The sequence below is a fragment of the Triticum urartu genome, chromosome 2A, assembly GCF_056163025.1.
Source record: "Triticum urartu cultivar PI428250 chromosome 2A, HENAU_Tu73, whole genome shotgun sequence".
In the NCBI taxonomy this organism is placed as follows: Eukaryota; Viridiplantae; Streptophyta; class Magnoliopsida; order Poales; family Poaceae; genus Triticum; species Triticum urartu.
The window spans coordinates 768539724-768552365 of record NC_141874.1 but is presented as its reverse complement, the minus strand read 5'-3'; the positions used below and the strand labels follow the sequence as shown (position 1 = coordinate 768552365).

Here is a 12642-nt window from a genome sequence, read left to right as displayed (position 1 = left end):
ACTCACCAGATCAGACCAGACCAGAGCCCACCCACCCACGCGTTTCCAAATATTTCCCTTTTTCTTTTCTTTTTTTCCTTTTAAAAAAGAAAAAATCTGATCTACTAGCATTATAAGTATTATATATAAAAAAAGTTCATCACAAGTAGGAGTATAAAGAAATCACCTCAAAACATAATAAAAAGGGAATTACATCAATCAAACTACTTGACCTTGTCGATGCCAACCAAAAGGAAAGCAAGCTCACTCAGAGGAGGACCCGCCGCTCCTCATGGTCACGACACAAGCAAGCTCACTCAGAGGAGGATCCGCCGCTCCTCATGGTCACGACACGATGGTTGCAATTCGCGTATGTATGTGAGAAAAGGCTGCCGAATCATCCATCCATCTTTAACAACAATGTTGTTTTCATGTCCGAGGTGAAAACTCTTGTTATTTTATTTTTAACATCAGTACAGACACAAGCGCTCATATCAAGTTACGACCAACTTGCATTGTTATTGTTATTATCTCACAACATAAACAACAACATACATATATACATACATACATACATACATACATACATACATACATACATACGACAATCAGGATGAAAATACTTTCCTTCCTTGTTTTACAATCAGGATGAAAATACATGGCGCTTTTCTTCTTTCTTTCTAATCTAAATAAAATAAAAGGGAAGAACCAACGATTGTCCTATCCTAGTTGTGGTAACTTCATTTTTTTTCATCTCCTAACCAAGTTGTTGGTAGGTTTGAGGCTTGAAAGGTTTTCGCTAATTATTTGGACAAGTCTTTTTTCCTTAACTAGTATCCATTTGTTTTTCACCGAAAAGAAAAACTAATAAAATTGAATGATGTCCGTTTTAAAAAAGGTTAGGAGGATATTATTATTATTATTACTGAACAATAATAATATCCTCCTAACCTTCCCAGATGCAGATGCAGATGCAGGAGAGAAAAGATGAGGCCCATCCCATGAATCAAACAGTCTTACCAGTTTGATGATGATGGGAAATACATACTACTACTAATTTCTACTCCTAACCTTGCAAGGAAGCAATCATTCATCTCTTTTGCCTCAAGGTCACTGAATAATAACTCTCTTGCCTCAAGGTCACTACACCTCATTCATCTTCTCATGGATGGATACTCCACTGTTTTACTCCCCTGCTTGCTTCATTTCATTACACAGAGCAGAGCAGAGCATTTTAGATGAGCATCAGCATCAGAAACAGCCTTTCTTTCTTTCTTGTCCAACCAACAAGGGAAGAGACAAGATACATTCTTCTGTTCCATTCCACCACTAAGTAACAAATCAGCCAGCTCTTCAATTCTGCCTACTACTACTACTACTAGCACCACTACTTGCCAGGTGAATGAGTTAACCTTCAATTCTGCTTCTCTTCTTGCCATTCCCATTCCCATTCCCTGCAAAACCAACACACAAGCCACCCAACTATTACTATCATTCCTAGCCTAGCCATTAAGTAAGGAAGGAAGGAAGGAAGGAGAGGACACAAACAAACATACTCAGGCGCTGACGATGCCGACGACTTCCTCGGCAGTACTTGCTTCCACACAGGCACTCAAACACCTTCACCGGCCCCAACTCCTCGTCAAAATCAATCCCATAGTCCTGCAACCAAACCAATGAGCAACAAACATCCCATAGTACATGCTTCGCTTTCCTTTCCTTCATTAGTAGTAAGTATTAACAAGAACAAACATACCCATGTCAGTTCCTCAAGGGCCTCCACCTTCCTGCTCGTGAAGAATGCAACCTGTTTTCCGTAATCATCACCATCATCGTCATCAAAAACAAATAGCATCATCAGCTTCCTGTGTCTATCTTATGCTTATGCTACTTTCAGAGTCAACTTGCTTGTTAAGACTAGTTATTATTAGTTAGTAGCTCACATGGTAATAGTGGCGATCAGGAGTCTCCACTTGAACAGGAACCATGGCCAGATTTGCATCACGGCATCTACATCATCATTTGGGATATACATATATATATATTAGGGAAGACAAGATGTAGTTAGTTAAGCCTCTTCATTTTAATTTATTTGGCTGTGTCATTCAAGAAAAGAGCTTAAAGAGAAGAGAAGAGAAGAGCACACCTGTGGTTGATGAATCTGCCAACATTCCCATAAAAGGTTCCATCTAGGCACAATGCATCTTCGTCCTTGAGTGACCCTCCCGAAGACCAGCCAGCATCCAAGACTACCGTATGCGTATATCTATTATTCTTCATGTTCTCGACCGCCCGCCCATGTACTTCTGCGCATGTTAGTATTTCCCCCGCATATTCGCACACGAAAGCTCCTTTTGGCAATGCATTCTGCGTGTGCAGCCCCCAACCCCTCCCATTTCCCGTGGAGAACACCTACATGATAAAAAACAAAGCCATCCGGCATCAGTATAATGATCAGCATGCTGCACACGGCAAATAAAGGAGGAGATGGGCCATTAAAGTTCTGTGTTCACCAAATATTGTTACCTGGAGGTTGCATCTTATGCCGCGTTGGACCACACGGTTGCCGCACCGCATGCTGCACCCGCATTTGCTCCAGCACTCCTTGATGAATCTCCGAACAAGGTGGCCCCTGCAAGGCTCTGGTGAGGCTTTATCTCTGGACCTCTCGAGCGGGCACGTCTTGCAAAAGACCTTGTGATGTACTTCAGGAATCCGGTTCATGGAGACGCACTTGTCAATGAATTCTGGCTTTACCAAACCGCCCGGTGTGTATGCATATTCACCCCCGGTGACTCTTGCGCAAGCGCATGGTACAGGCGCCGACAAGCAGTCGCCAAAGCAATCAGCACAAGAGTCTTGAGCACCAATCTGTGCAAGGGAGATGTTCACAATACCATTTTGGAATACCTCGTTGCCTGGTATGTAAGAAAACGATGGTGGGCATTTTCCTCTGCCAGATTCATTTGCTATCGGTATCTTGACATTTTCTTGTCCCTTGGATATGTCATGTACATCATGGGTAGTCCTTGAAAGTGCCAAATGCGGTTGCGGGGCAGGAGTTGAACTCGCTGAACCACCCTCCACGCATTTAGACGTGCTGCCGTTACCAACAGTATGTGATTGTGTAATATGCTCCGTCATGGTATGTTGAGTTTGAGTGCCCAGCTGCACAACGCTCTGGCATATCTCGGCCATGAGGCCAGGAATGGAGAAATCGGGAGGAAGAAGCTTGTCGGAGGAGAGGTATTTGTCCTCAACCATCTTGTATACTGCTTCCAGATGAGGCATGTTGAGCTTTGATGGGTCTGCGCTGCACTTGAGAGACAGCTTAACCTCGCCCCCAGGGGATGACGCCACATCAATCTCCTGCACTTGAGACCCTGTTCCATTGATGAGTGTGCTGCTGCTTGTTGGCTCCACAGATACAGCAGGCATCTCTGTATTTCTGCTGTGATGTTGAATTGCCCTGTTTTTATCACTACCTGTGTCAAGTCCAAAAGAGATGAAGAATCAGAATAAGACCATCATTGCTCAAGAAAAGAAAACACGTTGTGTAACAAGAGGTTCTTCCACCAACCAAGCAAAGAAAGGTTCATGCATATATACCAGAAATTTTATCAAGCAAGCAAATGTTGAAGAGCAATTTGTGTGTGTGAAGATAAAAGGCCAGGTGGGTGAAGAATACATACACAAAACTGAACCAATCAATCTCAGTTTCATGCTGTCATATATATATATATATATATATATATATATATATATATATACCACCAATAAAAGATGTCAATCAATCTGCTCAACCTCATGTTGGTCGGCAGGGCCTATAATTTAGTAAATTTATACAGGGGCAAAACGATGGATGAGCTGGAAGAGTTGGAACCTGAAATGTGGTGAGGATTTCGGTCAGGCGGAGGCAACGCATTGAACTCGGACGAGGAGGAAGCAAGGTTAAGATTGCGGTTTCGGTTGCGGTTGCGGGAGCGGAGAATCAAGCCAGGCTGCACGTCCCGACAGCCGGACGCGTCCATGTCGACGGGTTGAGGTTGAGGTTCAGGGGGTTCGGGCTTGGGGTGTTTGAGAAACAAGAAGGCAGGCTGCTGAAACTCTGCATCCATCATGAGCTTGTGCTTGTGCTTGGTGAGCAGTGCGGTTGCTGAGGGTGTGGCGTGTGCGGCATTGTTGAGAACCCCCCTTTCCACTATGCCTCCTGCTGTGGCTGTGGCTGTGGCTCTGAAAGAGGTGGATCCGGATGGAGGAGCAGGGGCTCTGAAAGAGGTGGAGCTTTGCTGTGGTGTGGCTCTGAAAGGAGGGGTTGTGGAAGGGCGGTCGGGGGTGGAGATTTCCGGCTCCTCGGTATCCAGCTCCTCCTCCTCCTGCCCCGGCGCCTCATTGCCGCCGCCGTTGGGCTGGAAAAGAAAAGAAAAAAAACAATCTTTCTTATCATGAGTTCCGGACCGACGGAAGGAAAGGAAAGGGGAAAGGAAGAAGAAGAAGAAGGAGATGGATGGACCTGTGGTTGGGATTGGGATTGGGGATGAAGTTGAAGGAGTTGGTCGTCGAGGATGGCTTCGGCGAGAGCGCGGTACGAGTCCTCCTCGATGGGTTCCCACTGCCTGTCGAAGAGCCTGAAGAGGCGCTTGAGCACGGGGGTGGCCTGCTTCCGGCCGAACCCCAGCTTCTTCATGGCGGCCAGCGCCTGCCGCGCCTTCTCCTCGTTGCGCCCCACCATCTCTCTTCTTCGCTTCTTCTTCCTCCCTCCGTCCGTCCGGCACGATTCGATTCGATTCGATTGGATTGGATTCACGGCGCCATTGTTGCAACCTAGGCTAGGCTAGGCTAGGCTAGGGTTTGGTTTGGGAGAGCGAGAGAGAGATTGGGGATTGGGGATTGGGGATTTGGGACGGACTGACTGACTGACTGGGGTTTTTGGGCTCTCCCCTCCCCTCCCCTCCCTTCCTTTCTTGCCTGCCTCACGACGGAGAGAAAGAAAGAAAGAAAGGTTTTTTAGGTGCGGAAGGAGGTGGTGTCCGTGGAGAGGACTCCCTCCCTCCCTCACACCTTGACTTGACTACCTACCAACCCTCCCAACACTTGCAATTTCTCTCTCTCAAACAAAAAACACTTACAATTTCTCTATCTTAACAAAAAGAACACTTGCAATTTCTGATTTCTCACAAATGAGACATATATTCTCCCATAGATAGATGAAGGTTAGCACACCCTACTCCAAAATGTATACTCCCCTAGGACTAGGCGCCACTATTCGTGCAGCGTTGCAATGCAATCGACTCATATAGCGGTACAACGCCTATACCAAGCCAAATAAATAATTTACCTACCTCGATAACAAGGAGATCAAGAAAAACACAAAGTCGTCCCCTTCTTTGCAGTCAGTCAATGATTCACAGTCCAAGCGGCCGGCGCCCTTCCTTTTATTATGGATGGATCGGACCCAATTCCTGCAGCTTATTCATTACAAAAAATAAATGTAAATGAGCTACTTACTAAGGCGGGGAGATCTAAGTTGGGAGGTATAGTGGCACCTATATGAGTCGTTTACTCAGCACCTGATATATGTTAAAAAATATAGTCAATCTTCCCAAATACGCGTTAGTAACGGTGGCCGGGTATAGTGGCACCTATCTAAGTTTTTTTTTAAGCATCAGTACAGACACAAGCGCTCATATACACGCGCATACACTCACCCATATGAACGCACACACGCACACCCTACCTCTATGAGCACCTCTGAGAGACTGAGCCGGCATATCATCTTGAGATTTACGAAGTCACCGTAGGCGCCTCGTCGTCGACGGGAACGTCTCCTCCCACTAAAAGCGTATCGCCGAAAATTCTGAAATAAATTCAGAAATAATGCGAGCACCAGGATTTGAACCATGATGGGTTGGGGATACCACTGTTCACCTAACCAACTCAACCACAAATTGATTCGCAGGCACCTATTTAAGTTGGGAGGTGTGTAGCTGGGAGATCAAATACTACATTATGTCATTTACTCAAGGCATGCCATTATGTCGTTTACTCAGCACATGCAAGCCAACACACTATGGGAGGATTTGCGTTTTGCTCCCCTTTTGTGGTCCGCTTTGTTGGGTGGTGTGACATTTTGTATTGTGTGCGTCGACGAAAATGCCAAACGGAGACCGAGCTTCATGAAAGTCTTTATTTAAAAACTTCAAATTTCAAACTTTCCAGTTTCAAAAAATTCTGAAAATAAAATACACATATAGCTAGATACATAATATACATGTGTGCACATTTTTAGGTCGAAATACAATAAAATGTGAGCTACACAAAAAAGACAAATCTAGGGCTTTTTAGCATATGTACTGTTCATCTTAAAGTCCATGATTTTGTATTTTTTTTGTGCAGCTCGCAATTCAAGGTATTTCATCCTGAAAATTTTCACACATACACTTTACATCCTTGCATACATGTGTAATTTATTTCAGAATTTTTTAAAACCTAAATTTATGAATTTTAATTTTTTTAAAATAAATTGGTTGCGACCAAAGAATTCTGAAATTGTTTTAATTTCTTTTGGGCCTGCATCCTGAAATATGTTTGAAGCAGAAAGTTTATATCTTGTTTTTGCTATATATGCCACAACTAGTTACTAAAGAGTGGAAAAAATCTCAACTAAGTGGAAAGTTGAATCAACGGAAACGTATCTTGATCAGACTAACCAAGTTGTCGGTCAACATCCAATCCAATTGAGATTTTTCTTGCACAGGAAAACAAAATCAAAGTGCAGTATACTACTAATCCAGTATTTTTTTTATAACATGCTCTTCTGTTGTCCCCAAAGTTCCTACAGCAATCAATCATCATCATGCTTGCTTCTTCTACAAAACTCCCCAAAGCTAAATGTTTCACCACCACCATCAATTCCTTCATGAATGACAATGACTAGTTTGCAGTTACTCCTTCAGGAGGAGGCCTGTGATTTCGCGATGGAAAGATCCGTGTGAAGATAGACAATGCACGCGGCGAAGAAGAGCAGCACTGCGGTTACCAGCATCAGCGGCTCCGCCAGCATGAAGATGGGGCTGAACTCATAGTACACCTGCATGCAGTTCACACAATGGTAAGATACTGGAGCGACAAAACCTAAAACAAGAAACACGGCTCCAAAATACCTGGAATGGAACATTGTGCTCTCCTACTACGTTTTTCTTCTTTATCACCACTGTCGTCCTCCCAACAACATCGAGGTATGAATAGCTAGTCTGCATCAGTGCCATATGTCATCATCACAACTAAGACTCGAGAAAGGGAAAACGATATCATCAAACCAGAAACAAATTTACTTTGAGCTAGCTTATTTACGCAGTATGAGCAAATTTCTTTCTTTTTGAGGTAGTTGATGGAAACATGGGATGATTACCTCAAGATGTTGCTCAGTCTCAAAAGGAACAACAGCTTGCGGGCTTTTCGATCCCTCGGGAAGCACAACCTGTGACATAACACGGACTAATAAATGAGGCTGCCAGATGTGTAAATAAAAAGGAGCTACAACTACATCCGTATCATCCCTACAATCTTCTATCCAGTTGATTCTCAAGAATATATTTTCTTTTTGTTTTTTTTAGTATTTGCAGGTAATGACAAGTTCTAAAAGAGCCGAGATTGTAAGGAACATGAATAGTCAGCTCTGAAAAATGATCATACAGAATATGAGAATTACTACGACTGTACAGGCTTGCCTCTTGCTTATGTACACATTCTAAGAGCAGAGCTGCAACAGTACAGGCGCTGCTGCTACAGGATACTACTAGAATAGCATTCTACTTTACCAGTAATGAGAAATATGTTTCATCAGAATTGAGCTTTGTCCTGCCGTACCTTGATGGTAAGATTATCAACCACAGTATTCAGAAGAGGGCATCCAAATGTAAGGTTTGCTAAGCGTCGACCATCAGCCGATTCAAACAGGAAATCTTGGAGTGGCATACCATAGCCGATGGTGAAGGTGCAGTGCCACCCACCAAACAGCGGATATCTTGGTTCAATTTCTAGTTCTGACTGAAGTAATAAAACCATGTGCCAATGTTAGTTCAAAATCAACAATGAAACCAGCAGGTATCTTATTTGCAACTAACACTAGCATATGGAATGGAATTATTAAAGCTCGCATCTGTGGAGAAACATCCAATACCTTGTATGAATCACTGCGCAGATGGGATGAGGAGATGTTACCAATCTCATCACGATAGTAGACTGAATGAACTCGTGGAGGCAACCTTGCAAGAAGATTCTTAAATGATGACGCTCCACTGATAGATTGCCTAGCCTGGTACTCAAGCCTAGCAACAAGAGGTATAAATGAGTTGTCACAAAAGCATTGGACTTGATTAACCAACACAAGAAACAGAATGATTGATTTGTTAAGATACTGATTCCTAGTGTATAAATGCATGCTGTCAGTTCATGTATTTGTCTGGCATAAACCACATAGCCAAAAGTAAAGCTGTATAATGGGAGACAGTGGAATGCATACACTTTATTTCTCTGCTACCGGACCTATACTATTGAAAGAAGTTGACGAATAATCAGAGAGATAATCTGTAATTGATCATGGCAATCGTAGATTCAAAAATCAATGTATTCCACTAATAGACTGCCTAGACGGGAACTCGAGCCTGGCAACAAACGTCAAAACGAGTTACTAGAAAGATTTGGACTTATTGACCAACACAAAGACACAGAATGATCGATTTGTTAATACAGCTTGGAAGAAATCATCCAGATTTGAAATCCATAAGGCATACTGTTAGAGTGGTAGTTCACGTATACTGTATTTGCCTAGTGCTGTTTGATTTCAACATGGCATACATCACCTAGCTAAAAGTAGAGCAGTACAGGAAGATAGTAGGTTATACATTATTCATCTCACAGCTACCAGACCTATACTGTTGCAAGAAGTTGACAAATAACAGAGATAATTTGTAACTGAGGATGGCAATCATAGAGTCTGAAGTATTCCAGTTGCCACTTTTAATCAAGTGTTCAGGTAAATACTCTAGAGTTTGCTGGAGTCATTTCGGCAATCGTGTATAATCAATGTTATTGGCACGATAGACAGCGGCATGCATGTAATGAAAATACTAATACAGTTCCCATTTCCTGAATGTCAAAACAATTTTTTAAATAAGCAGATGATATTGTGAAGGGATAAAAGGCATCAGACAGGGGTTGCAGCAAACCTTGAAAAGACTCCTTTGTGCTTGGCACCGCCATGCTTCAACTTGTAGTGCTCGGTGACCTGGACGTTCCCCCAGTGAGAGATCTCCACCTTGCGCACGAGCTCCTCGACGACAGCAAACGCATGGTTGTTCTCATAATGCAGAATGATGGGCGAGTAGGCATATGGGAGCTGGTTGCTGTACGCGCCGTATTTCACATCAGGACCCGAGCGGCTGGTGGGGTCGACCCTGGTGAAGGACTCGACCCTGGTGCTGGGCGTCTTGACATAGGTGCCCTGCTCCTGGACATGGTACGGTGAGAGGAGGACGGCGCTGTCGCGGTAGTAGACGAGCTGGGACTCGGACTGGGTGATCTCGGCAGGGAAAGGCTCAAGGGAGTGTGTGAGCACGTAGAAGACCTCCACCGTGGTTGTCTCGGCAGGTTTTAGTGGGCTGGGAAGGGAGATGGAGTAGAGGCGGGCGCCGTCGGGGGCAGCGGCGGCGGGGTCGGTGGGTTGTACTGGGAGGGGCACGTAGGTCTTCTTCTTGCGCTTGCCCTCGGCCCTTGTGGCCTTGACGATGGCGAGGTGGTCGGCCTCGGCAGGCGTGAAGGCGATGAGGACGTGTGAGGCGTCGGCGCCGGTGGCGGCGTTCTGGACCTGGCAGTAGGAGGTTAAAGTGTGTGTGTGAGAGAGAGAGTAGTAAGGAAGGTAGCAGTTGGTGAGAGCGGGATGGATGGATGTAATGAGGGAGGCAGGTGAGTGGGAAGGGGGTCAAGTGGAAACCAACCTTGAGGGTGAGGAAGACCTTGACGATGGGGCCGGTGAGGTCGATCTGCAGGCAAGGCATGAGCAGTCGTGGTTAGTGTTGCTGTTGCGACCAAATTATCATGAAAGAAAGAAAGAAAGAAAGAAAGAAAGAAAATGAATGGAATCCCTTTGTTTCTAGCCTAGCCCCAATCCAACCCAATCCAATCCAATCCAATAAAGGAAGGATGGAAGGAAGGCATCATCATCATAAATCAGCTCAAATTTATCCAAGATGGATGGATCTATCTATCAATCTGTATATAATCAGACTGCCTGCCTGCCTGCCTGCCTGCAGAGACACATGTATATGAACTACTAGTCCAATCCTAACCTATCCTATCCTAGTAAAAATTAGCAGCAGCAAGCAGGGCAGATTCGAATCGAGTTACTAACTAAACTTTCTTGTTGGCCAGGCAGCCAGGCAAAGTACGTACAGTAGTAATCTGGCTGACTGCTACTACTGCTACTGCTACGGGGGATGGGGATGGGGATGGGGATGGGGATTAGGATTCCGATTCAGATTCAGATTTGTACGTACCCTTTTCTCGGCGGAGAGGACCCGGATGCCGTCCTCCGCCGCTTGTGCCGCCTCAGAAGAGGCGGCGAGGAGGAGGACGAGGAGGAGCAGGACGGTGGCGCGGACGGACGGCGCCATCGCCATCGCCGGCGACCTCAAGAGAGGAGAGCAGAGGAGACTGAGGAGATGAGATCTGATCTCTTGTCTTCCTTGGCTTGGCTTGGTTGGACTTGGACCCATGAGTCAGGAGTACTACTGTACTAGACCGATGGTCTCTCTCAGCCATCCATCGCTCATCCAATGGCCCACATTTACCTTTTCTTTTTCCCTTTTTTTCTGAACAAAAAAACATTTTTTCCTTTTTCCAAATTATTATATCAGGTTTTATATCTTCTCTTTTTCTAAATCAAAGTAGCTCAATTTCATCAATTCTCATGTTGCTAGCCACACCTACTACTCTAAATCAAACTTGACAAAACCCAACATGTATTTATAAACCCAAGCCTAGAAACTACAAGGGTATACACAATGCTTCTCGCAAAAAAAGGGAAGGGAAGATGTTAAATTGTAGTATCTAACATCTGACTCGATAGGGGAAATTCAAATTCACAATTTGATAAACAAATTCTGATATTGCACGAGACCAAACCGTTTCTTATTTTATTCTCATTATCTTCTTCTTATGTTTTTTTTCTAACTATTGTTTTGATGGTGCACTGGTCAATGCTGCAGTGACACCATGGGTTGAAAGAGGAGGACTCTGCTCTGCGCACCTTCGTGGAGGCGTTCCCGGGACGGAATGTTGCTTGGGTCCAAGCTCACAAAGTAACCAGACTGCAGCGCGCTGCAAAGCAATGCAGGAAACGCTGGTGTTAGATCAACCCCGAGTTAAAGGAGGGGAAGTGAGGGAGTCCTGGATTAGGGGGTCTCCGAACAGCTGGACTATATCCTTTGGCCAGATTTGGGCTATGAAGATGCAAGATTGAAGACTTCGTCCTGTGTCCAGATGGGACTCTCCTTGGCGTGGAAGGCAAGGTTGGCAATACGGATATGTAGATCTCCTCCCTTGTAACCGACTTTGTGTAACCCTAGCCCCCTCCGGTGTCTATATAAACCAAAGGGTTTAGTCCGTAGGACAACAACAATCATACCATAGGCTAGCTTCTAGGGTTTAGCCTCTACGATCTCGTGGTAGATCAACTCTTGTAATACTCATATCATCAAGAACAATCAAGCAGGACGTAGGGTATTACCTCCATCAAGAGGGCCCGAACCTGGGTAAACATCGTGTCCCCTGCCTCCTGTTACCATCCGCCTTAGACGCATAGTTCGGGACCCCCTACCCGAGATCTGCCGGTTTTGACACCGACATTGGTGCTTTCATTGAGAGTTCCACTGTGTCGTCATCATAAGGAGGGATGGCTCGTCTCGTTGTCAAGGACAACATCACCTCTGGGGGAGCCCTGGCTGTAGGCCAAACTCTTCGACTAGGCGGCTTCGTCATGACCGCCCGCTCGGCCGCTGCGCCGACGATGACTTCTCAGGTCATCGAAAATAGCCTCCACATCGGCTCGAAATTCACCGAGCAGATGGATCCAATGGAGCTCTCCTCTTTGAACGAGCTCTTGGACCGCATCGCCGCTCTGGGAGTCGCTACAGACTATGATTGGATTGGGCTTAAACCCGACAAAAGGGAGATTAACTCTCCGCCTGTCACCCATCAGATAGCGGTGGTGGGGGAGCAATGCGGCGATTCTCCCTCTATCTTGAGGACGAACTATGTCCGGATTCCCGAGCTCTCCGAGCCAGATACCCGCCCACGGGAGGACATCATCCTAACACTGAACCTAGAATCAGGATGCATGCCGAACCTGCGGGGCAACATCCCAGAGCCCGAACTTCCAAGATCGGAAACTCCCCCGCCCCGGGGTCTCAGATTGGGTCAAGGTCTGGACTTAAATCCACCCACCCACCCAGATACAAACGATATTTCCCACATTAGGCAAGAGCCCCAAGAGACAGTACATCACTATTGGGCCAGATTCCTCCTTGTAATGAACAAGGTCAAGGACTGTCGCGAGGAAGACGCAATTTCGTTCTTTTGCAACAATTGCACGGACAAGGGAAT

At 45.3% G+C, this 12642-nt stretch overlaps 2 protein-coding genes across 3 annotated transcripts; both read right to left on the bottom strand.

Moving 5' to 3' along the window:
* Nucleotides 1-967: 967 nt before the first annotated feature.
* On the bottom strand, nt 968-4966 carry LOC125528511 (putative inactive histone-lysine N-methyltransferase SUVR1). Of its 2 annotated transcripts, XM_087545641.1 has the most exons (8): nt 4493-4964; nt 3863-4388; nt 2506-3464; nt 2126-2391; nt 1923-1989; nt 1736-1786; nt 1536-1641; nt 968-1433 (listed from the first exon to the last, which is right to left on the bottom strand). In XM_087545641.1, the coding sequence occupies exons 1-8, from the start codon at nt 4709-4711 to the stop codon at nt 1387-1389; spliced, it is 2241 nt and encodes a 746-aa protein (XP_087401767.1). In that variant the 5' UTR covers nt 4712-4964; the 3' UTR covers nt 968-1386. The 2 variants fall into 2 exon arrangements, 1 of the variants encoding a protein (XP_087401767.1); XR_015617817.1 differs by lacking the exon at nt 1923-1989 and having other exon boundaries at nt 4493-4966.
* A 1688-nt stretch (nt 4967-6654) lies between these two features.
* Nucleotides 6655-10748, bottom strand: LOC125540524 (Ribophorin I). The gene is made up of 8 exons (XM_048704147.2): nt 10536-10748; nt 9978-10022; nt 9210-9847; nt 8162-8309; nt 7849-8028; nt 7391-7459; nt 7143-7232; nt 6655-7069 (listed from the first exon to the last, which is right to left on the bottom strand). Exons 1-8 carry the CDS (start codon nt 10656-10658, stop codon nt 6932-6934), a joined length of 1431 nt encoding a protein of 476 aa, XP_048560104.1. The 5' UTR covers nt 10659-10748; the 3' UTR covers nt 6655-6931.
* Nucleotides 10749-12642: the final 1894 nt, after the last annotated feature.